The 26,076-nt window shown below is 39.3% G+C and overlaps 1 protein-coding gene across 21 annotated transcripts in view; it reads right to left on the reverse strand.

Annotated features, from left to right (window-relative positions):
- Positions 1–10,335: 10,335 nt before the first annotated feature.
- The window catches only part of LRRFIP2 (LRR binding FLII interacting protein 2), a 59,928-nt gene continuing 44,187 nt past the window's right edge, over positions 10,336–26,076 (reverse strand). For 13 of the 21 annotated variants that reach the window (XM_076330818.1, XM_076330817.1, XM_076330816.1 and 10 more), the window contains 10 exons: positions 24,765–24,935; positions 23,992–24,084; positions 21,800–21,892; positions 17,725–17,826; positions 17,360–17,492; positions 15,954–16,003; positions 14,386–14,506; positions 13,269–13,348; positions 11,998–12,102; positions 10,336–11,264 (listed from right to left, as the gene is read on the reverse strand). In XM_076330818.1, coding sequence (XP_076186933.1) covers positions 11,154–11,264; positions 11,998–12,102; positions 13,269–13,348; positions 14,386–14,506; positions 15,954–16,003; positions 17,360–17,492; positions 17,725–17,826; positions 21,800–21,892; positions 23,992–24,084; positions 24,765–24,935 — 1,059 coding nt within the window. In that variant the 3' untranslated portion in view covers positions 10,336–11,153. The remainder of the gene's footprint in view (positions 11,265–11,997; positions 12,103–13,268; positions 13,349–14,385; positions 14,507–15,953; positions 16,004–17,359; positions 17,493–17,724; positions 17,827–21,799; positions 21,893–23,991; positions 24,085–24,764; positions 24,936–26,076) is intronic. The other 8 variants (XM_076330820.1, XM_076330819.1, XM_076330810.1 and 5 more) reach the window with 2 other exon arrangements.

Genomic DNA, 26,076 nt, shown 5'->3' on the forward strand with positions numbered 1-26,076 from the left:
TCAGAAGTCTTCCTATGCTTAAGGCAGGCTTCATACAAAGCTAACTTTCTAGCCACAGAAAACAGTCACTGCAAGCTGCAGTGCTGCTGTGCTAAGGTGACAAAAAGCACCTGGAGAGAAGAGCTCACCCTGCTTACATCCTTCTGAGACTACAGAAGGGGACAGCAACATCAAGTTTACACTCCCCACTGGAATTACTGACTCCCATGGCAAGCCTGTAAGCTTTAGGTCAACAGCCATAACACTGTACTATGGCAGAACACTAGAAAACATTCAGCAGGCACTGCCTTCATCTGAACTGCTGAGACCATCACGGACAAAGCAAGCATAAGAGTGACTGCTGTTTACAAACTACAGAAGGGGAGAAGTCTCGTGCCTCTTCACATGGGACAGGTGAGGCTGGGAATCTCTCCAGTAGAGACAGAAGCTGTACACTTGTCCTCTGACATCATGAACATGGGATGCACTTGCCTTCTTCATGTCCTCACAACAGAAGCAGCCACTTCAGAAAGTGGCAGATAGACAGGCAAAGAAAAAACAGCCAGTGCTACACAGCCTTAAAATGGTTTAACAGAGGTTCCTCTAACACACCACCTACTGCAGTACTGAACTGACACTTCTGTTCACAAATGGAGGGCTCTTGGTGGTTTGAGGTTATGTTCTATCAGGGACAAATACATCAAGTCTGTGACAACAAATCAGGGAAGCTCTCTGCTGCCAACAGCTCTCTCTACCCTTACAATATCCCTCTTCCCATGCCCCAAAGCAGAGCACTTGTCAGTCTTCACAGCAAACCAGACAGGCACCAAACCAAGGCAGAACCTGGATTCTACTTCTCAAGCCACATTTGTAGCTGTGCCAACTGATTCGGATGGTTTTCAGCTCCAGCTGGGCAGTCAAACCAAAGCTGACAGACTGGCTAACACAGGTCCTTATACGGATACAACAGGGGAGGAAAAGAGTGCACTGGCTGCCGCTGTGCGCAGACCGGACTCTATTACCTGGCAGAGTACACTTAAAGCAACCCCTGAAGCCATGCCAGAGATGCCAGATCTCCACTGTACTTCCTAATGCATTTACTAAAAGCATCAATATAAAACACCAACCCTGGCATAAACTAGACCTGAAGAGAGACAAACATTCAGAATCAAGTGATCCTAGAGTCCTGGTTTCGGCTAGAATAGAGTTAATTTTCTTCCTAGTAGCTGGTACAGTGCTGTGTTTTGGATTTAGTATGAGAATAATGTTGATAACACACTGATGTTTTAGTTGTTGCCGAGCAGTGCTTACACTAGTCAAGGACTTTTCAGCTTCTCATGCCCGGCCAGCGAGAAGCTGGGAGGGGGCACAGCCAGGACAGCTGACCCAAACTGGCCAAGGGATATTCCATACCATATGAAGTCATGCTCAGTATATAAATTGGGGGGGAGTTGGCAGGGGGGCGGCACTGCTGCTCGGGAACTGGCTGGGCATCGGTCGGCGGGTGGTGAGCAATTGCATTGTGCATCACTTATTTTGTATATTCTTTTATCATTATTATTTTCCCTTCTTTTTCTGTCCTATTAAACTGTCTTTATCTCAGCCCATGAATTTTACTTTTTTTTTTTTTCTGATTCTCTCCCTCATCCCACTGGGCGGGGTGGAGTGAGCGAACGGCTGGGTGGTCTTTAGCTGCCTTCCGGGTTAAATCACAACACCTAGGCACTCCAAATCCACCCACATCAACCAAAGTCTTACTTCAAACATGATAGGAAAGTCAACCTCTAATGTTCAACCATCATTGTATGGGACATTTCTAAAATACGAAATAACGAACATTATTTCTCCCAGAAGAGTTTGAACAGAATCACCTCTGTTATAAAGTCACCTTATGCCTTACACACAAAAGCCACCTCCTTAAAAGCAAGTCACTCCTTGGACTAACGAAAACAAGTGAACCTTTTGCCTGTGTCCCTACTATCAGATGCCCAGATGTGACTGTATTTGTAGTAGATGTTCTCACGCATCATGAACTGCCTAGGTGTTAAGAATGACAGGAAAACTCACTGATAACTAAAACATTTTTCCTTTATTTCAAGAGATTCTTCTTTTTTTCTGCTGGAAAATTGGAGCTGTCAGACAATACTCATCTGCAAATGCATCTCCTCTAAGATTCCTGCAAAAATAATGCAGCAAAACTAAGTTTGGATTCTATTTCATCTCCCACTCCCTCCTCTATTTACAACAGTTCAACTCCCAACTACTACATTAGATCCTGCTTTGAACTGTTTTGCACTACTAATATCAGACCCTTCTTCAAAGGCCATCCTGGAACTTTCCGCCCAAAATAACCCCCGCCATACCCTGCCTTTTAAGAAAGGCCACAGTCCTTCACTGCATTAAGCCAAGAAGTAGGACACATACGCAGTTCCTGGGGTCATGTTGCCTGCATTTCAGAGGTGGTGGCCTTTCACATGCTGGGTGAACAACCATTATCCCAGTGCTGAGGTGGGAGCATGCCATGCTGGTAACATTCTGAAGACATCGACGAGAAGGCTCAAAAGATTCCCCTGTTCAAAAAGTTTCAAGGCACGTTCGTTCATTATACAACCAACACTTCAAGAAAACGTGGATCGTAAGGCACAATATATACGAATGAACTAGTAGACATTAAGTAGCTGCCAGCTGTGCCTCTGACATGCATCTCTCCATTCAAGAAAGAGTAAGAAATGCTTAAGCTGATCCTCTTCAAGCCCTGATCTGCCATTAAAAAAAGAATATCCAGCTTTCTCTAGCAACATGCTCTTTATTAGTAGCTCTGATTTCCTGTTTCCCTTCATCCTTAAAGCATTGTGAAACACAAACAACACAGTATAGTTTGGTTTTAAGCAGTTTTTCAAACAGTATCCAGTTTCAGTTACCTCTTTGCTGACAAAACAAGCAGTTGGATAAATGACACTGTCATATCAAGTTTCCAGCACCATTTCATGTGCATTTGTAAGAGAAGCTAGCTTGAAACAGTCTACTTCCCTAAAACAACAGTCTAGGAAGTACAGAAATCGATCAGGATGCAACCCTTTCCAAACTCCCCTTACCAACTAGCTTTGCCCTTGGTGTAGGATGGTGCGCCTCTCTTTCATTCTGGAGTTCCTGCTTGGGCTCTGCCAGACACCTCTCAGATCCAGGTCTTGAATGCTCTCCCCATGCACCCATTCTGGTCACTGAGCCACTCTTGCTGGGCGATTTATGGTGATGAGGCATGTGGAGGCCATCATCTGAATCCTCATCAACACTGCCCAACTTGTGGCCAGGACTCAGATACACCTTCTGTGTCAGCCCCGCTGGTAGCTGGGTCAGTCACCTTCTCCCATCAAAAAGCTGTCACCTGATGTCCATTCTGAGAAGTGTGGCCCTTACCATGACAGGACTCAGCCAGCACCTCTGGCTTTCCTTGGAAAGTCTTCACTTGTGTGAGGCTTGGTCTGGAGGCTTCTCCAGCACCTTCCAGCTTTCTCCCCTGATACTGCTCCCTCCTTACTCAAAAGCCTTTTACATACAACTTCCCTCAGGTCAGGCACACTGTCTGAATTCAGTTGAGCACCTGCAGAATCTACCTGCCTCAACACCAGCTCCAGCTCTCCCATGCTCTGATTTTGTTGAGAAATACTGGGATTTGTGTTTTCAACATTATGTTCTCCTAAGCTTTCCTCAAGTCTAACTTCCTCCTGTTTGGAAAAGGCTCTTGTTGAATGAGGCGTCTCTGGAAGGGCAAAACCCTAAGGACACACTGCACGAGCCCTTATCTCTGAATAGCACTGCCTGATGGACATACTTTTGTGGAACACATTGCCAGATTGTCCACATTCTTCATTTGAAGAAACAGTCTGCAGCTCTGGCACTATGTTAACAAGGCAAAAAAAAAAAAAAATCAACTCAGAACAGAGAGTCCTATTGAACTACAGATTAACAACCCAGAGAAGATTTGCTTACTTTCTAAATCCATCAGTCAGACCAACTGCAGAGTTTTCTAAAAACATTTGCAAGACCCAGTGTGTGGCCACCAAGATAAACTCGGGTGAATATAGCCTCCAGAAAGCATCCTGAAATAGGCCACAGTTTGGGTATTCTCCTCACAGGAAAACATGAATCCTAACAGCGGGACTCCAGGAAATTTGAGCTGCGGCTCATACCTCTTCTCCAATTAGCCTTTTCAAATATTAGGCTTTGAAAAAGTATCTCATCATAAACACTAACAGGCCACAGAAAAGCAGACTTCTCTAGTCAGCTGTTCAGTAGATCAGGTCACTAGGAGGCAGGGATACAAGAGTCAGACCTTGCAAATTCATTCCCCATTCTGCCAGGCATCTTCACTCAAAACCTTTAGCCTTTGCTGATGCTCAAGTCTGCTCCTCACCACAGCTAGTACCACCACAGCTATCACTATACAGAATTTCTCCATGCTCATGTATTATCTCACCGTTACTACAAAGGAGTATTCATGATGCAGTTATGGGCACACAGTCCTCCTCCTTACTTCAGGAGGGAGGAATGCCCAGTAGCTTTCCTTACCACACTCTGGGTCTAATTCCTTTACGGCATCGGCACTGGCAGATTCACAGCGATCCTCTGAAATGCAGACAGCTGGCTTATTGTCATCTGCTGTGGCCTTCATCTCACTCTTGGGGATTTCTTTACATTCCACAATATGTTGTGGAGCTCCCCTAGGGAGGGGAAAAATATATCGCTTTTAGGACAAGGAATTATTTCTGTTGAATTACATCCACCTCTCCCCCTCTTCACTGTAAGAAAACTGTAAGAGAAGTGACAAGACAAATTAATCAGTGCTACTTACACACAACGTTCTTGTCCAGTGACAACAGGAATCGTTACAGGCACTGAAGGACACGTTCCCACATTCTGCCAACAAGAAAGGTTTTACTGTGATTAAGCAGCTGAAACAAGACTGATAGCCCCCAGGAGAGCAAGGCTTCAGATGACTGGCAGCAGGAGAGAAGAGAAACCCAAATTCTGCCGCGCTTAGAGCCAGCCCTCTCCTTCGCCTGCACAGGCGAGTTGTGTGGATGTCTGCAGGAAGAAAGCAATGGAGGTACTTGGAGGGGAAAACTCAGAAAACAGAAGCCTCCCTGGCAGACAGAAGTAAAGGTCCAGACCAAAGACAGGAAGGTGGGGTGCCACCACATCACAAACTCCCTGACCTTTCTGGCCCAGCAACTGACTACAGTAATTTCCAAGCAGCTTCTGAAGACGGGAGCCCAAACAAGGCTGACACACTTGTCTAATGGAGGAACAGTGCAAACCATGTTAGTGTAGCTCTTTTCAGCTCCATGTATACATATCTCACAATCATGTTATGAGAAAACTGAACTATACGTAAATCAGGTGTCACAGACTGTCCATTAAAAGGAGAGCACTGACTCTCTTTACAGAAAGAGGAGAAGCAAAGAATAGAAAGTATTAATGACTAGAACCGGGGGAAACCCAACAAGATCTCTCCTGTGTAGCTAACTGACTTGTCAGGAGTCACTAAAGTTCAGAAAGAGACCTCAGGCTTATCTGGAGCCAATTCTGACACTCCCCATTACTGCAAGACAAAGACAGTGTTCAAAATACCTCAGCAGGTGCCTGCACTTGCTGTGATTGGAGCAGTGTTTGTAAATAAAAGATCTCAAACTTCAGACATTGATTCTCTCCCTTTAAACACAGAAAGGCATCTCGGGCTTCTCTCACTTTGAGCTTCTCCTCCTGCAAAGCCAGAGCTAGAGCTCTGTTGTTGGCTTGGATGCTCTTCAGTCGTGCAGGGCTGCTGGCTGCAAGAGAACCATCTGTCGTTACACATCAGAAATTAAGAAGAACGAGCACCGGACAAATTGTGACACAGGCAACCAAAGCATCTTACTTGTGCTGTTGGCACTTGTACACGAGGGCTCGTAGGCTTTCCCCAGCCCTGTCCATTTCTTGTTTCTCTCTTTTATTCGTTCTTTCAAGTTGGCCTGACTCCTTCTGAACGGCTTTTGCAAGGACTTGGCCATCTCCTACCTTCACAAATAACGGAGGCAAGGAAGTCACCCGCACCGGCCGCGGCAGGGTACCGGGGAGCGGCAGACGGGCTGTGAAGCCGTCAGGAGGCGCACGGAGGCGGGGCGGGCCCGGGAGCCCCCACCGGCCGCACCGCTCTCACCGCCCTACCGGGCGTCCCGGCCGCGGCGGGGCCTGCACCCGCCCTTCGCCAGGCGGGGCTGCGCGCGAGGCGACTTCAACCGCCCGCGGCTACTTCAACCGCCCGCCGCCGTCACGGCTCCCGCCGCGCCCCGCGGCCGGGCTGGGAGAGGTGGGCGGGCCCTGAGTCGCCGCCACGGGGCGCCTCACCCCTCCTCCGGCAAGGTTGTGTGTGTGTGGGGGTTATATTGTTGGTGTTCCTGCTGCTCAACCTGACCGGCCTCGCCTGTGTAGCTTTTATTGGGGGGGGGGGGGGGGGGGAACGGGACGTAAATCAACAGCTTGCAGTTAATGAGCTCCTGGTTTTCAGTGGGAAGTGTGGGGTGAGGATCTCCTTCTGGCACACAAGATGAGGCTGTGGAGATTTCACGGTCTCAGCGGGGTTGGGTAGAAAAAGCCTTGAGGGCATGAGGCACCCCAGAGGCTGCTTCTTGGCATGTGGTGTCCCACAAAAGACAAATCGGGAAAATGTAGTTTCTCTTTACCTTTTTGGTGCTGCTGTTTGTCCCCTAACAAACACCTGGCCCCAACAACCCCCCCATGGACCAAACAAAATCCCCGCAAGCCTGAGGGAAGAAGGAACCGTGGTGGGTGTTAAAAATCATGCCCTCAATAAAAATACTAGCATTATGCCATTTATAATTATCCCTATGCCCACTCTGTACTAACTTTGCACCTTTTTGTGGGCAGTACTTGGGCATAACCATGCATGCAAGAGGAACTAATAGCCTTCTCTGTCCCCTTGCCAGCATCTTTAAAATTATCTGAATAATAAATTAAACTCACATTTTTTTCTCAACCAAACCCCAGTTGGTCTGACCAAAAATAACAACTTCCCCCATAAGCTTTCCGTAGTTACAGCTAATGCTTGTTTTTCATTTGGCCGACAAGCAATTTGTGGTCTCCAGCAATGCTGGTAAGGTCATGTAGCTACTATTCACTTGCCTATCACAGATACAGTTCATTTAATCAGAACCAGTGTGCTTTGATTAAAAAAAAAAAACCTTTCTCTATTGCTATCCAAGTGTCAGTCATTATTACTTACAATTTTTTTTTCATGCCTATGCTTGTATCAAGACAAAATAACCTTGTCTTTTTTTTTCTTGCTACTGCTTTTCATTGTAGCTCCCAGGTCATCTCAACAATCTCAGGAACACTTTGTGATATTTCTCTAGATAATTTTGTTTGTAAATGTCTCATTTCCAGTCCACACTGATTCCTGAGAGCAGAAATTGGATGCTTTTCTCCAACCAGTGAACAACCCCTAAGTGCAGGCCCCAGTGAAGGGACAACAGATTAATGCAGGACCTCCGGAGGGTGGAGTCAGGCCAGAGGATGCTGAAATAGAAGATGACAGTAGTCTGGTTGAAATAGCTGATGTTCAGGGGGACACAGTGACACCTAGGGGGGGCTGAGTGAGAGTGGTCACTTGTCTCTTGAGATGGTGCCTCCTCGGCAAGTCTCACCTTTCCTGAGGTCATGCAATGCTACCTATTTATTTCAGAGCCCTGAAATTGAAGACTTTTCTGATCTCTTTGGACTTCAGTTTAGTGACATCATCCTGATCTATCTCTAGAGGTCATTCTCTTGTGGGGGACAGCAAGATAAACTCCGTTACTGAATTTTGTAGACATTACCCTAGTAAAGATAAAAGCACTGCAATCTTTTATAGCTCCTCCAGGGAGCTGTTCGGAGAGGCAGAAGGCCTTTGAAAGAATTTCCCCCCTCCCCTCCATATTACAGAAAAATGATAATGAAAAAATCCTTAGAAGTATCAACATTTTGTGATGTGTCCTTTAGAGTCCAACTGACTTGGTGCTTAAAGATTAAGACTTACTGATCACACCAGAATTCTAAATTCCCTTATGAACTACCCTTTTCTAACAAATTATGCCTAGGAAGTAAAAACAACTTACTTTCTGGGAAGCTTTGGGAAACATTCTGCATTTTCAGTGTTAACATGAGCACACGAATCAAGCATCCCATCTGCTGCGCATGTGTTTTGCCTAAGTGATAGGAGAACAGAAAATACTTTTGTTTCTGTACTGCAGAAAGAGGCCACAGGAAGACACTGACATAGAAATAGAGAATGACAACACCAGAACAGAAACAACTGCTGCCTGCACCCCTGGGCAAATAATTGACTTGACCATTGTATTGACTCTTCAGGAGGAAATCAGTAATCAAGTACATGCAAGTAAACAAGCATTTTGCTTCTCAAGATTCTGTTATTCCACCAACTACATATGATTGCTTAGGCTGCTGGGGGGGGTGGGCGTGGGTGAATTGTTAAAAAGGCAGCCAATAAGTCCACTGTGCTGCTAAGTGAGCTTTTAAAAAAGTTTGTTAAATGTCAAGGGCCAAACTTTGAACAGGCAGCTGCTAAGCAGCATGAGCCATACTGGAGGCCTGTTTTTAAAACTTCAGCATACCCTGTTAGTAGACAGACCTTTTATACATTCTAAGTAGTTTGCAACATTAACTTGCATTATAACTAGTACCACCGTAAAAATCACAGCTGGAAAAACAAAGTCACTCTAATTTTCAAATAAATGTCAGATATATGTTCATTACAAAAATTTTGAGTTGCACGATTCTGAATTAGTTTTATAAGGAAAACTTAATAATGGGACAGACTTGATAATCATGTTGGTTTTATTTACTGCTTTGCTTTTCATTTTTATTTGGATCTGTCCCACTTACATGAAAGGAGTTCAGAAGAATCTGGTGAAACATTATTCTTACTTCTGGTAAGAGTTGTTTCAGAAAACGGTGAAAGGTTAGCAATTAGTTCTTTCTAGGGCTGTTCCCTCTTAGCTCTTCCAATTGCCTTAAGAGTCATATTGGATCACATAATCCAGTATTATTCAGTTAGTCTGGATGTTGGGAATCTCACATTCTGGGTATTTTGTTGAATTTGTTTTGATTTTCTGGTAGCAAGAATTGGGGAAGCTTTACAACTAAAATGGCTATACTAACAGAACTCAGTAACAAACAACTTTTTTAAAAAACTACTAAAAATCTTAGTCTTTAGAAAGGATGTACCAATGCCTTACACCTGTGCTTCAGAAAAAGCTTTGCAGTAGGGTGGTAACCCTGAGTTAGTAACTCCTTATCTGACTGTCACAGTTTGATACTGAAATCACAGTTCTCCTTGTGCCATAAGATGTCCAGCTTCAACAGCGTGGTTTGGAGGAAGTGAACTAGAAGATGTGCTCCCTACCATATGCCAAATAAGGTTTGAGCAGAGTTTTGTACATGTGAACACTCAAAACCGCCAAAGGATCCCCTTTATCTTCAGAATACACACCATTAAGACCTAATCAAGACCCTCAGTTTCTTCTGAACAAGTACATAACAGAATGCAAAGAGTTAACAGCACAGACAATCTATGTGATCACCAAACTACAGCTGTCTCCTATTTAATGAGTAGGCCTAGGGAGATCTACTACTTAAAGAGGCTTCTCAAAAGGGAAGGCATTTTCTTTTCCAAGTCCAAGAAGTATCCAAACCAAAAGAGACAGAAAGCTTCAGTTTTGCACTGTCAAGATTGCTGTCCTTTGGAAAGCAGCTCTGGTACAAGCAGAAGTACCAACCCTCTGGATTGTAAACATCACAAAACCCACCTTGCTTTGAGAAGTACTCCTGAAGGGTAGCAATTTGCAACAGGGAAGCATCTGATATGAGGCCAAAAGATTGATTCCTCTCGGATCAAATGTTGGGCTCCTGCTGGCCTCAAGCAAAGTCCAACACAGGGGCAGTGCCACTTCAAACACTTCAGAATTGCCACTGCAGGTGCTGCTCATTTCCCACTTGTGATGTGCCAGCTTGAAAAGAGTGGAAGTTCTTAATAGCATTCACTGTCCATAGAGAGTACACTACAGACAAAAACCACACCATTCCAGAAAGCACCTTCTTCCTTGTACTGCCCCCCTCCTCCATGGCAGTACTGTCAAAGTAGCAGACCAGGATAAGAAATCAGAAAAAAATTCAAACTCAGTATTTCAAAGCCAAAAAGATACTTGTCAAGAATATGGAGATCAGAATTTACTATTCTGCAAGGATTTTGCTCTTTCATGTTGGTATCTCAGTATTTAAAAGAAGACACATGACATCTGGTTTTGGTCAGTAAAGTGTCCATTTAATAAACTCCTTAGCCACATTTCCCACCCCTTCCTCCCACCCTAAAATTTCAATTCACACTTAAGCAGCAGATGACATAATTTGATGGTATACAACAGAAGTTTTTAAATCTGCACTCTTAGTATTAAGAGTATCAGGGGCTAGTATTTAACAAAATTACCTAGAACTCAGATGTGCCCATGCAAAAAAGCAAATTTTTATATACAGTCCCTATTTTTTTCTTATAAATTTAAATATTTTACAAAAATGTATTTTCAAAATGTATAAAGTTTAGTGAATACTCCAAATGTATCTTAAAATAAAATGTTATCTGATTTCAAAGGTTATTTCAACAATGAAGTCTAAATTGCACCAGATACAAGGCACTTGTGCTGTGTGATGTCTTGAGCAAATATATGTTAGTTTATAATACAGTAATACAGTGTCTTCTTGAATTCATGCAGTTGTCTCCGAGCATCAAGCATCATTAAAGCAGCCAAAAGAGATCGTGAGTAAACTTGATTCCACAGTTGTAAAAACATTTTCTATCGCTAAGTCGAACATACAGCATTGTGCTCCAGCTCTGACTCTAGAATCAAATGCTAACAGAAAAATTGCTGTCATTCACATGGGAATTCAAACTATGTTTCATTCTCTCATAAGTTACAAAAAGAAGTATGCCATTTAATTATGAAACTAAAACACCAATGAACAGCTCAGTGTTCAAATAGTTTGTGCCAATGAAAGTCTGTATTTAAAAACAAGCTAGGGGCTAGTTATTCAAGGAGCAGTGCATCATATTTTCAATTTCCACTTCACTGTTGAGATAAAAGCGCAGTCCTATTTGCCTTCATCTTCTCCAGCCTTTTCATTAAGTGGCTATTGGTCATCTCCATCTCTTCTATCTTATCCAGTGTTGTTCTTAACTGTAAAATGAAAGCAAAAGTTATGATCACTTTAAGCTTACTTGGACTTTCTGCTGTTCTCCAGCTTTGACAGAGGAAATTAAATCAGGAATAGAAGTATTATATGCTTTGTAAGAGTCCCACATAAGTTAAGACACAACACCTTCATTATTGCAGTTAGATGAATCAGAGTTCAACTGTTAAAAAAATAATTGGGAAGCAATTGAGTCATGAAACATGTACTCATTCCAAAAGAACTAGGTGCCTGCAACTTCTGTTACACACTATTTAAAGGTATGTTACTTGTTGATGGATATATATTCTTGTGGGTAGCAGGCATCATGCTAGTCATGCAGCAGCTCTTAAGCAAACATGATCAACAGCTCAGTTAAATACGGCTTCTTCCCAGCTCCCTGTGAGGTGCATGCTAGAAGCTTCCCAGGCTGGCACTTGACATAGGGAGCATTCAACTCCCCAGTAATTTTTATGGAAGGATTAGTTTAAAACAGTACAAGTTATCACATTTAGAAGAAAATACAACTTTAAATCCTTCCTTTCAAGGAAGTACTGCACTGATTTGTAATTAGTATTACTTTTATGTGCTACAGTTATCTTCTGAATGCAATACTGATAGACTCGAAGGCCTCCTCAAAAAAAACACTTAAAAGCTGTAACCAAAGAGCTTGGAGGCAAAAGACAGAGCAGTTCAAGACTGAAAGGAGCATACAGCTGAAAAGGAAGGCCAGTCAATTACCTCTCGCTGAAGCTTTCTCTTTTCAGCTTTGAGTTCATCTTCTACTTTTTCTGCATTTTCCGCTGCATTTTTATACCTTGCAACCTGCCCCTCAAGTCGTCCAATCTGCAAACCCAAACAAGAAAAAGGAACGATTACTCAGGTGTTCCACCCTGAGCTCACCTGCCACCAGCTGTGCTTCCTTTCTGAAAAACCACTGTAACACAAGGCATCCTGTGAATTATCCATAGTATCTCCCTCTGGAAAGAGGAGGTTTAACTGTGTTAGCAGCAGCCATAATTGCAAAGAGAGTGTTTAAAAGAACTAATAAAACAGTAAAATAAATTGTGGGCAGAAACTTGGAATACCCTTTACTGCCTGTCCCTCCCTGGCAAGGGTCACAGGAAGTGGTAGAGAATGGAGCATAGCATAGGACACAGCTGAGAAGATACAGCAGGTTAAAGAACTAAGCAGAGAGCGAAAAGTTGGAAAAAGGAAAAAAGAATTGGGGAACACATGGGATTAAAAACAAAAGCTGGAAAGTTGAAAAGCAGAGACCATATGAAAAGGTGCAAAGTAGAAAGGAGACTGTAACTGTTACCAGGACATGATGCAAGAGGTCTTGAGCTCAAGCACAGAGTTCAGCAGTAAAGAGGGGGCTTGAGACAAATCCTGGTTGCAATCTGCAGGTCTTAAAGACCACTTGCTGGATTGTTATATTCATAGCTCCCTGCTACCCCCAAATCCATAGGACAGGCTAGTAGCCTGTTGCTGTGCAAGAGACCAACTATGCATCTCTGATTCAGATTATAATCCTCTGATTTTTAGGCGATCTACAGAGATGCTGAACTATAATATCATGTTACTGACTTACAATCATGAAGTGTGAGTAAATCAGTGTGAGATATAGATGTATATCCAGAAAAACAAACTCTTGAATTTCAGAGAGTATATTATGTACCTTCCACAGTCTATACAACTTTCTTACAAGTAATTAAGCTACGTAAACTGATTTTCTTGAACTAGTAGCTTCAGTTCCTCTTTATATTCTGCCATACATTCACATCTTAGTAAATTAACTCCACATTTTCTCTTTTGTTAGACTATGCACAGGTATTGAATTGCAGGAAATATGAAAAAATATAAATGTAGTGCCATTCTGTGCAAGCTAAAGAACAAACAGTAAATCAAATGACGAAATACTTTTTTCAACAAAACCTCTGAAAATGTATTGGAAAAGTGTGCAGAGCAAGTATAATGATAACAATAAATATGAAAAGAGACACACTTACATTTTGTTCCAAGGTAGTTATATCTTGTTCAGCTTTTGAAAGCTTAAATTTGTATTCACTAATTTGTCTGTTGGCATCTCCTAGACAAAAATTGATGTGAATATATTATTCAAAGCAACTCTCTAAACTAGCAATTCCCCTTTTAATTAAAATTCATTAAAAAGACCATTTGATTGAGAAGCCCGTATACAGGATTATAAAGCGGTAAATGTTCTTTCAGAAATCTTTTTTGAGAGTATGAAAAGGAAATAGTTTTCCTGTTATTTAGAGAACACAACTACTGTCTCTGTAAGAGTGTGCATTAAATCTCAGATGTATAAATGAGATACACCCCTTTTAAAACACACATATTTAGATAAGCAAATTCATCTCTCAAAAAAAGAGAATCAACACAATAGCCAACACACACTGCAAAATGGGTCAAATCACAATAGACATAATACCAGCAGCATTTAGCATAGACATCTGTAATAACACTTGAATGATAAGGAGCACAAGACTTGAACCTGCCCGACCAACTCCAAGGAGCTTTGCAAATTATTTTAGTGTTATATTTTGGCCCTGACATTGCCAGTGCTCTGTTCATGTTCATTGCCACAAGCATATTAAATATCAATCTGTCAAACAAGTAAAGTTTTCAGCTGAAGAAATAGCTTGCTTGAAATGGAAAGTAGCGTAGTGCTTCTATGAAGCAACACTGAATATTGTGTTTAATAACTTTTCATGTTTTGCTTCAGAGAACAATGGTCTTTTGGTTAAGTTTCTGTATCAAAGATTCAAGAAAATAAAAGTCAGGTAGAATACATTAACCAAATATCTCAGCTGAAATTTTATCATCTAAAAATTGAAATTGTTCAAGTAGTGGCACTGATTCTAGGCAAGGTAATAAACTAAAAAATAACTTCCCAGAATGTTGTTATTCAACACTAGAAGAGGCAGATTTTTAAGGTATTCTGCAGCAAGAAGTTTCCTACAAGGAGATATACCAACAAAAAACTAGCTGCTCAACGATATATTCATTCACAATACTACTACTGCACAACAATATATGAAAGGAGTTGGAAGAGTGTTTCCTCTCCCCAGTAAGAATACCTTTGAACAGTAACCATATACCTACTCTGCATTTCGATTAGCTGTAAGTCAGAACCGTTCTCTAAGCCTATGATATCTGGATTCATGCCATCACTTTTAGAATATTTCTGTCGTTCTTCTTCCAACTGCATCTTCAGTTTTCTAACCTGAAAAAGAAGCGTTCTTTTGTGAAAAAGAGACTCCCGGAAGTTCAGTAGTTGTATATCTAAACGTTTGATGGGAAAAAGGCAAAGCAGTCCTGAGATGCCACTGGCTGAGACGGTTCTGTAAGCAGGAGTAGCAGAGCCATGCAGGGGAAGCAGGGAAGCCAGTCCCCGAGGCCTGTGGCTGCAGTCCCCCATCCCCATTGCTGGGCGAGTGCCCTTTGCATGTCAATGCACAATCCAAACCCACCAGTTTGGTCAGTGCTGCAGGGATCTGTGCAATGCAGGGGCACCCAGTAACTCTAACGGAGCTGCCTTTCCAGAGGAGGAGGTGGCATTAAACTCTGTCTAGGCATTTCTTCTACAGTATACCTTTTACACTCTAAACACGTATGAAGGTAATGAACAATATCCTGGTGATTTTACAGGTGAATAATGCACTGCTTTTTTGGGGCCCTCTCTTTTACTCCACCTGGAAGCAATGGTGCTAGGCAAGTCTGTAGCGCACATTAGTCTTAAACGGTTCCATTTTATGCTACAGCAGCTGTCTCGGGATTTTTCCAGTAGTCAGGGAACATAGATTCCTCAGCTATGTCCTCCTTGTCTCGAGTTTATGAAAGAAGTGGGAGCTACTTTTTTGACTCTCTTATCAAAATATTGCCCTACAGATTAGTGGTATGGGAGTTACACTTGCAAAACTCCCAGGCATGATATGAATCAAATACTTTAACAGTGATTTTTACAATTATATGGTGATAAATATGCATATACATCTTTATATACTTATATTTAATAGACTTGATTCAATGCTAGAGTTTATTGGCATTCTAAACCAAGTACCTATACTAAAATTAAAGTACATTCTCAGCAAAAATAAATGTTAACACCACCACTTTAAATTTGCAATGTGTTCAACTAGAAGCACAAAGACTATGGTATTCTTAATTGTTCAATGGCTATGTTTTCTTGAGTCCTCTCAATACTGAACTGTATTAAAATACAACTACTTTGATAATATTAATTTTCTATTTGAGTAACTGAAATGATCAAAGAAATAGTACCACTTTTTGGAAGAAAGTGCCACTGATGTTATGAAAGTGTCACTTTACTGACTTTAGTATTTCCACGTAAGACAAAATAAAAGAAAGAACAACTTTAAGTACATGCACTAATAGTAGAGTCAGCAGCAAGTTAGATTTCAGCTAACCAGTTAGTGAAATGAGGGTTCTTTACCAACCAAGATCGAAGTCAGATGGATAAGGACACTAGTGAGAGGAGCTGATAATTCCTGGTAGCCAGCCAGGTAAGAAGTTGAGTACTTTATTTTGCTTTAGTGCTTAAGTATTTGATTAAGCATCTTTGGTGCTTAATATTTATTTATTGCTACTATATTAATAGTCTGCAAAAAGATACACAAAGGTCTATTTCTGAAAAGAATAGCTTATTTTACCTGGGACAATAATTCCTCCTTTTCTCCAGCCAGTTTTCGTAGCCGGACATCTAAAACCAAAGAACCCGATTAAAAGCCAGAGAAATCTGTAACTAAGAACATTTTTCATAACTTTTTTCTTTTTCAAATAAAATGCTCTTCAGACTTAAAGCTAATAGCACTAGGAGCATAACACTTTGATATCTCACTAATAGCAACATAGCAGCCTTCAGTTAATAGCAGAAATAAGGGAAAAATACTTCATTACACTGTTTATAGCAATTTTAAAAGCAAAACCTGAGTTTAGTAATTCTTCGAAGTAAATTAATACCTGAGGATTTTTCTTTTTAAATAAACCACAGTTTTGTCCCAATATATAGAACAGCCATTTCCAACAAAATTTTCTCCTGATTGTATACTCTTTTCCCTATCTTAAAGATTGCTATCTCTTCAGGGAAGGCACTAAGCTTCCCCATATGTTTAGAAAGTTTGTAGACAGTGTTCTCAAACCACAAAAAAAGTACTTGGGAAAGGACCCACATGAATGTTGCACTATCTCTAATCAGTCAGAAGATGAGTAATGGCTACAAAACAGTCTGTCAAGCAACACCATGCTAAGATTAGAGCAGCTCCCTTGGAAATTGTAACTTTGACAGTAACAAAGCATAAAGACATCCGTATTTCACTATGATGGAGCCACAGCAGAAACACGTATCAAGTCTAATATCTGTCAAAATAAAAATATATAACTATTATGTTAGGTACAAATATAATGCAAGTGCATAGAGACGTTTCTTTGCATGTTAACTAACAGTTTTACAGTGGATTGACTATGCATACAATAATTTGCTCAACCTAAGAATAAAAGCAAGTTAAAATAAAGGCCCCCAAAACCTGTATCTTTGTTGTCTGTGTCATTTTTTGAATGTTTTAAAAACTTTATTTTTTTTTCTAGTGAGTGTGATGAAAGACTGTACTTGCTTTACACTAAGAAAGGCAGAAGTATTTCAAGGAAGGAGAAAGAATATACAATGTATTGTTTCCTGTAAGAGAAGTTCTTTCATTGACTGTACATACTTTTAAAGAACATTTTTTCATAAAACACAACAGAAAACATACTAATCCAAAAGACTACACTTTTAGGCAAGATATTTTCTGACAGTAATAAAACAGAAACTAGATCAAGAGATCTAATCAGTTACAAACACCCAAGCACATACCTTTGTTTTTGTTTGTTTTTTTTTTTTTTACTCAAGATACATCTTTTTACTCAGCATAAAAAAAAAATCACAATCTTTAAAGTTGTGTAAGCATGTATTCCAGAAGCATCACAGGTATCTTTCTGTGGCTGTAAATCACAACCCACTGTGAACAGGAGGGAAACAAAGACTTCAAACACACTATAAAGTATGTTAGGATATTTTTACCTAGTGGTCCTTCTCCTGCGGATTCCAAGACTTGAGCAGCTTCCTGTGATACAACTGTTATTGCACCAACCACTGATTCATGGTTTACATCACCATTTGGTGTGCCATCTGGAATTATAACTAATCCATGTTTCTAAAAATACAAAAGAAAAAACTACTTATACAAGAGAAGTGCTAAAACGTAATTGGACAGAAGAGTTTTTAAAAAACTTTTCAAGTCAATTGAAATAGTTGCAACGAAATGCGCTGTTTATCCTACCCTAAGGTCAGGTTTTGAGACTGCACAAGGATAGTAACCATTCTTCCTCTTTTTCATGCCCCATTCCTGGATTTCTGTTACTGTAAAGTAACTTCTACCAACATACCTCTCCTCTCTTCATTGTTTCCTTCAGGTCAGCCAACTCCTCTCTGAGCTCATCTCGCTCATTCTTAATGCAGTCAAAGTAATCTTTCTGTCTTTCTAGGGCCTGGGTTCAGGCAGATAGCAAGAAAAAGAACGGCACAGAGAAAAAGCATATGACAGATAGCAGAGAGATTTTCTACAAGTAAATACAAAGAGCTCAATAAAAGTAAAGAAATTAAAAGGGGTATTTAATGCATATAAACATACTTCTCTGATAACTACCTTTTACAAGTCACATCTAGCCTCATTACTGCATGTTTGTCATGACATAATTTTTTCCCAGGCAAGTCTTAGTAGATTCTGTAACAGATTTTTATTTAGTGGATTCTATTTTTGGTAGACTTTGATAAACTGAATTGAGTACCAAAAGAGTAAGTGATTTTTCTTAATACAGGCACTCTGTGGCCAGAAATAAAATTTGCTGGAACTCAATTGGCAAAGATCCTAAAACATTACATTCATTGAACTAATTTCTCTACCTTTTATAAGGTTCAGAAGTAGAAATCTTACCTCATAAAAGACCTTGGATATATAAGGATATAAGCCTGTCATCCACTTACAAATACTAGTTTATTTACTACTTGCTTCAGTATTACAACCACCCTTTACTAAACCCAAAGCAGTCCGTTTTAGAGGAAAAAAAAAAGCAGGGAACACTAGCAGCACTATTTTAGCACAAGAAAGGACTGCAGCTAAAAGCATAATATGGACGTAGATGGGTTTGCCTACCTATGCTGGAGCTGTGTTACCTGGCAGTTAGTCAGACATTTACACTTGACTGGGCAGCATCACAGTATTCCATTCAAATTTAATACTGCATGCATTACAAATAATCCTGACCATACAGCAACTACAAGTGTACACACATTTTGCCAAGAAAATTATCCAACTAAACCTTGCGTCATGCTTGAATGTTTAGGAATGGACTGATACGAAGAAAGAAATGAAGGTGTATACTGTTGTATTGTAATTGCTCCACATAATTGCAGTATGCTGAAATTTAATAATTAGCTAGAATCTGTATACTAGAGCAATGTTTTAATGCATTACTTTTAATTTCAACAGAAAGATGTAAGTGCTGTTGCACTTGATTTATTAGTATATAAATGTAACATTTGAAATGTAGGTAATTCAATGTGTGAAAGCATTAGCTGTCACATCACTTTTTAAGAATTCGTAAAATGTCCTTTTATTTCCTAACACATACTAGATCTCTGTAGCTACATTATAAACAGTGTGAAGAACCTTAATCATTGCATCACTTTGCGTTCCACTTGAAGATAACATATACCTTTTCCGTTTTTGAAGAATAGCGGCAGAGACAGAGAGGGAAGTAGGCTCACCCACTTGAGAGAATGGACACAAAGGCCCAGAATCACACTGCAGACACAGATCCCCTGTGTGCTTGGCAGCACCCTGTGATGCTGCTGACCTTCCCAAAACATTCCTTCTATCGTCACCCCTCAAGTGCAAGTGTTGGAAATCAGAAAATTTTGATGGGGAAGGAAGTGAAACTGATATAACCATGTATCTCTACCTATGGAGAGATTAGTAATCATTATTCAACATTGAAAGGCTTTAGTAAAACTGCTAGTGTTTTATTCAACGTTGAAAAGCTTTAGTAAAACTGCTAGTGCTTGTATGCTCAGGTGTTATGATACATGACATGGATTTTGTATTAAATCTACTCCTGCAATTCTTCTATCATGGGGCAGTAGGGGAGGGAATAAAAATCAGGACAACTAAGCTCTGCAGGCTTGTTTTAACACACCAGTATGATTAAAATCTGATCACTTGGCAGAAAGCAGATTTGTCTGGGGTCCTATTTTCTAAATATTTGAAAAACCTTCACAAAATCTATACTGAACTCAGACACGCCATTGCTAATTTCAAATTGGCAATGCAAGCCAAACAGTAAAATAGCTGTGTAGTTCAGGAATATAACCTGGAAGTTATAATTCAGTGTCCTCAAATCGACCTAATTTAAGACCAAATACAACTGCAAATTCCAATCACTTTGTAGGAACAGGACAATATAAGAAGGCAGGTGTAAAACAGACTCATGCTGTCTCTGTTCTGCTTGCCTCCCTTTCTTCCTCTGAGGCAGCATCAGTCTTGCATACATTGTAAAACTAAGTTACAATTCTAATTATAAACTACTCCTTTGTGAAGCTTCTCAGGGACTTCTGAAGCCGGAAAACAGTAAAAATTAGCAAAACTACTCAGTATTGGGGAGAAAGACTAAAAAACTGTGAGCTAAGAAAAATATGTAAGTGTTTTTAGATAACAGAATTAAGAAAGAAAAGACAGCAGCATTTTTACATTTTAAGAACTAGGAATTTTCAATTCCAAGATGGTAAAAAAAACTAGAAAAGATCCAGTTATGGTGTTTACAAGAACACAGAAACAGACAGGAAAATTTTGGCTAAAGGAAAAAATATCTTTCTTGTCAGTCTGGCTGGTAGCTAGTTTTTTTGAACATTAGATAGATGATATGCTCTGTACTAACTCTAGCAACATATTTGAAAGAGAAAAAAGTGCTTGCACAAGAAAACCTGCACAAATTGGGATAGTCCAGTACACAAAGGTAAAGAGTAAGTATAGAAAAAATATGGTTAAAGATAACCTTTCAGAAGAATGTTCAGAAGAAAACTTAAAAATGTTGAAATATTTTATGATGGAAGAGAGGTTTGCAATATGGATTGAAAGACTGAAACATGAAATAAATATGGACTGAATAAAGACAGTATAACAGGGCTTTTTTTAACTGGGCTTCACTGGTTAAAAGATAACTTTTCAAAGTTACTTGAACTCCAGCAAATACAGCAATTTTCAAAGAAATATGCATATGTCAAAATCTGGCGTAAAATTCATTTAGTTAGAGAGAAATGACCCTAGAGTTACTAAAAGGCAGATGATTCCTTTCTAAAGACTATCCAGCTAACTCCCTCTCACCACCAGGCAATCTACTTGCGGCTCAGAACAGCCGCAGGTTCAGAGCCATGTAGTTATCACCAAGGACCAGGCTGACTGAGACAATTTTACCACTTCTGTGCTGCCCAGAAGCAAAGCTGACAGACTCTGCCTGACCTACATTAGCTGCGTAGTGCATATCAACTCAATTCTTCATGTACCACCTTCATTTTACGCAGGAGCCCTACAGATGCTCCTCAAAAGGTCCCATGCAACCACTGTTTCGATTCCAACTCTCAATTCCAATAGTTGGTAACTCTGGTATTTTGTTTGTGGTATCACAAAATCATCTTGGTTCAGTGTTGCATCCAAGCTAACCAGCCCTAGAAGGATCAGAAGTGCAATACAGGAATGTGCAAGTGTGGCTGCGGAAGTCAATTCAAGATCGTATTTTTTTAGCACTAGGTATGCCAAATGCAAGCGCCATCTACAAATATTCACTGAGGCTTCTCTACATTTTGACCCTTAGCTCCTGCAGCTCCCTAGGTTTTCCATTATTTGGGGTATTTTGTCTCTCTTATCCCAGGTAGTGGAAAGCAGACCATTTTAAAATCCACTAATTGTTATGCAAATTGGTAAGATGACAACAGAGGCAGAAGCCAAATGGCGAGCAAGGTTTAAACTGTTCCAAGTTTTGAAAATTCTATTTGCCTCTAAGGAGATTAAAAGCTTTAAAAATAATTTCAGATCTCTAAAGTTAAGTTATTGCTGTGTCACTATGTATCAATATACAGACCCAGGCAGTTTTTACATTTATTAAGAATAAGGAAATGATGACTTTTTCAAGCTCTGATTACAGGTAAAAAATATTTTGTAAAAAATTATAAAACTGTATGCATAACAATTTGTTATGTTATAGATTTAATTAGTATTATTCATCATTATGCAAGTAAAGCTGAAGTGGAGCTCATTTTCTAAAGAGAAAGACTGCAAAACATTTTAAATATTTAAATTGGGAGTGGCCTTCATTTCTTTGGAGTACACAGCATTCCTTGGGGGGTGGGGGGCATCCATCTACTTCTAAAATGAAAAAATACCTTTCCCCCCCCATATTTGTTTCATACCCCTATTATTTTATCTTTCCAATTAATTGTCTCCTGGAGATCAAACACCTCTTTGGTTATGGAGTCTATATTCTGCTGCATGCGTTGATTCTCCTGTAGTAAATAGGATGAGGGAAGAATAAAAGAGGAAAGAAGTAAGGAAACGGAAAAAAAAAATTCAAATAAAGGAAATTAAATAGCAAAAGTCAACCAAAGTTTATGAGCATGAAGTTAAAGAAAAAGGGTGCTACTAAGCGTAACGTAATAGTTCCCTTATGAATTCACACAAGAGAACAGTAATTAATTTTATTCAATCACTTAATGTTGATGGGAGAATTTAGTGCAACTAGAGCTACTTTTCTTTAGTAACAGTTCCCATTGCAGACTGGGCATAATGTCCTTTCTTTAGGAAAATAATTAGCCTGTGGTGATTTCCAGATACCTTCAAGCCCTGTTTGGAAGTGAACACTTATATTAACAAGTGGTTTTATTAATATTTTACAAAAAAAGAAAACCTTCTTGGAAGTATAAAGAAGGAAGTTTGAATCAAGCATCCAGGAAGTGAAATATGGCTGCTGACTGCCTTCTGATACTGTATTAATACATTTCAAGTGTGGTCCTATTTTTTATCTGACACTGCATTTAGCTCTTTGCCCTAAAACTCTAAAACCAAGAACTAAAATTCTAAAACCAAGAACTAAAATTCTTTGCTATGCTCATATAATTATATATGAAGATGACATAATTTTTAGGGCTAGAGATAATTTTTTGCCTTCCTAATGAGTGAAATTGATTTTACATCTGGGAATGGAAGACAATATCTTTCTGCAAAAAGCTAAATGGCTTCCACTAGATTATCTGTTAGCATTAACAGCTGGAGGAGAAGTTACTCAAATAAATGGTAAATATGGGGCAAACTGCCTTTATCTTTGAAGGGACTGCATGCATTTGGTGAATATTCAACACGCATATGCTACATTCTATCAAAGCAAACACTCCAGACAAATCTATTGTATATTCTTGATTCACATACTTCAAAAACAAACAAACAAACAGCAACCACTAAAGAAGAAAGTATGAAGTACTTTTTTCCTTCACAGTGAAGTCAAAGAGAATCCAGAGCAAGTGACAGAACTACAACCAGAATTTGCGAAGTTTTTGCTTGTCAGCATTAATCTGCAAAATGGTGCATCTTAGGCTAGTCTTACTCCTTTTCTTCTGCTAGTAAATCATATCAACTCCAGTTCATGAAGCATATTATTTTCTCAGTAACCATAACAGATCTGGGACTTTTCAGAAGTCTTTTGGAGTTACTGTACTACTGCCTGGAGAGCACAAGAACTTAACGGGGAAAGAAATCGATCAATGAAACGCAATATTATATAGCTTTTGAAAATCAGATAGTGGAAACTTTGGCCCATACACTTAAAATCATCAATTTTCACTAGAACCAAAAGGTGGTAGGAAAATGACGTACTAATTGAACTTCAATTTACAGCACTAGAGCCAAAATAAATAGGAAATGGACACCTGCTTATTGTTGACAATATATATCTTTGTGGACCATTTTAAAATTAAGACTGATAATAGCTCTGGGATTTTAAGGCACATTTCTTTTGGAAACAAATCAAAGGGGGGAGAGGGGAAAAGAAGAGCGGGAAGAAGGGAAAAGAAGATAACACACCACATACCCAGCAACATGGTTATGACCCAATAACATGCTGACCATGACCAGTGTCACTATATTTATGCTTGACTGGTAAGAAAACAAACATTCACTACCGCAAACTTCAGTGGCTGATGCTCACAAAAAACCTGAAATAACTGAAAAGGAAACTTTTGGGAAAGGCAAAGAATGATATTTGGTATTATCCATGCATTAGAACTTCTGGCTATGCAAAATTATTTGGGCCACACAAACATTAGTTCAGCCCTCACAAGGAAGGAAAGATACAAGGAACATTCATGAAAGAACCACAATTTTCACAGGAATTAAGGATTTTACACATTTGAAAACCTTGCAGAGACATCTTCAACTTTATGAATTGAGAGATTGATAGCTTAACTTCTACCCACTAACACAAGATAAATTCTTTCTTAAAAATGCGAGATTATATTTAAGCTCATTTTGTGTATGATAGCTGTTCCCATTCAAATTTTACACCATATTTATTTGCACAAGTTCTATCATACACTATCTCATATGAACATACCTCTATCAATTCATCTCTCTGTCGAAGGCCCTCTTTAAGTTCATCCAGCTTATGCTGTAGAACACTGCACGTGTGTTTCTGTCTTTCCAATTCCTATATTAAATAAATTCATGATTTATTCTTATTTATTTTGGGTTTGACACTTATTTTCACTACGAAGTTTTAAAAAGTTAGTAATAGCACTTAACATAACATTACCTAAGAAATTACTACAACAATTTGAGAAATTCTACCTACCAAGTGGCTAAAAACTACAGAATCAGTGTTTTAGGTAAGTTCTCCAGATACTTACTATACAGAAGATTTTATTTAATAAAATCTAGAGTGGAGAGAAAAGATGCCATAAAGGTTTAAGCACAATATTAATGAGAAAAGCTCAGATACTGAATTTATCTAACTATTGCTGGAAAAAGCTGCCACACAGATCTTCCCTTTCCAAGAAAGTAGGACTGAACATGTCTTATTTGATTAAAATGTGTATTTTATCATTAGTGTACTGCATTAATTAAATGCAATTAATTTGCATTTAATTGGGGTGGGGGGGTTGGGATATGTTTTGGGGTTTGTTTGGGGTTTTTTTTGGGGGTGGTTGGTTTGTTTCAGGGGGTGTGTGTTTTTTTTTTAATTTAAAAACCAAAACACAATACGCAAAACATCTTTGGCCACTGAGATAGACAGACTTTTCTACTAATCCAAAAGTTTTCAACTGTTTAAGGTAGTCCAGGCTTCTAATGTTTATCTTTATAATCAGAAAAAGTCTTAAAAATCAGTACCTTTGACTTCTCTTCATTCTCCCTATAGAACTCTGCTATCTGTTCTTCTTTCTCCTCAATGACATCCTTTAGAGTATCCACTTGGTAAACCAAGTTGTTTTTCTCATTGTCTAGTTGAGCATTGGAAACCATAGCTTTCTTGTACTTCTCTTCAACTTCAGCTAGTGAATCCTATAGATAGTAGAAAGGCTTACATTAGTCTAACTTTTTGATGCATTGTTATAATGTTAAAATACCACCATAATGCTGAAGAGTGCTATCAGTTATACAGTAAAAGTACGCAACCATTTTTGTTTCTGAGTTATTATTCATGTCTTCTCTTTAGAAATACCAAGTCACAGTTCAATTTCCATTATTCAGGTTAAGTCATACACAGCAATAAAAAGTTATCATTACAAAAGTATGAAAATTACAAGATAATATTCCACTTGCATTTTCTACTCTGCTACCTTCACAACTTAACTCACAGGGATAAAGTAGTAATATCACAGCTTTATTGTATTTACAATGCATGCACAAGAATACACTTCAGAATGAGGCAACAAACCTGTCAGAACTCAGACAATTACATGACTGAAAAAGGTCACAGAAATATCGCTAAGAGTAGCTTTAACCTAATGCTCATTATTTAAGTAGCATTCTGTACCTCAGATTCAAAGTCTTAAGGTAGTCACACTTTTTAAGTAATAATGATTCTGTTTAAGCAGACATTTTGTCTTTCTATTTCTTACTAAGATTTAAAAAAAAAAAAGCATGTAAAGATTCACATGCCTGATTCTCTACCTGAAGGTGCACATATGCCTTGCTATATACCCTCTTACGGAATTCCCTCACGTTTACCAAAATGATTTTATCCTATAATTTTTTTCTCAGTACTGTAACAAATGTCAACTATCCAAATATTAGAACAACTATCACTCCAGACACTTTTAAACATGCAATGATTTCAATACGCATGCTTTTAAAAATACAAAAATAGAGTTTCAGAGTCCTAATTTTAGAATTGAAAAAGAACTATTAAGCCATTCCCTTTCCAAAGTAGATCTGTGCCCTACTACAAATCCCCTAGTATTTAATGTAATCTGTTCTTTGAAGGCATAGGTAGCATAACCTCCATGTTAAATTATTTGTATCATGACAGTAGAAATACTAGCACAGGAACGGCACGAGGCTTGGGTTTTCTAGAAAACAGAACAGTAGGACTAAGGACTAAGATGTTAGAGGAGAGGGTGGTAACAATCTAAGTTTCCTAAGAAAACTTAAGAAACCCAACCCCCAAACCCTATTCCATGTTATAAATCCCCATTTTGAG

This window comes from Aptenodytes patagonicus, chromosome 2 (assembly GCF_965638725.1).
Source record: "Aptenodytes patagonicus chromosome 2, bAptPat1.pri.cur, whole genome shotgun sequence".
Classification (NCBI taxonomy): domain Eukaryota; kingdom Metazoa; phylum Chordata; class Aves; order Sphenisciformes; family Spheniscidae; genus Aptenodytes; species Aptenodytes patagonicus.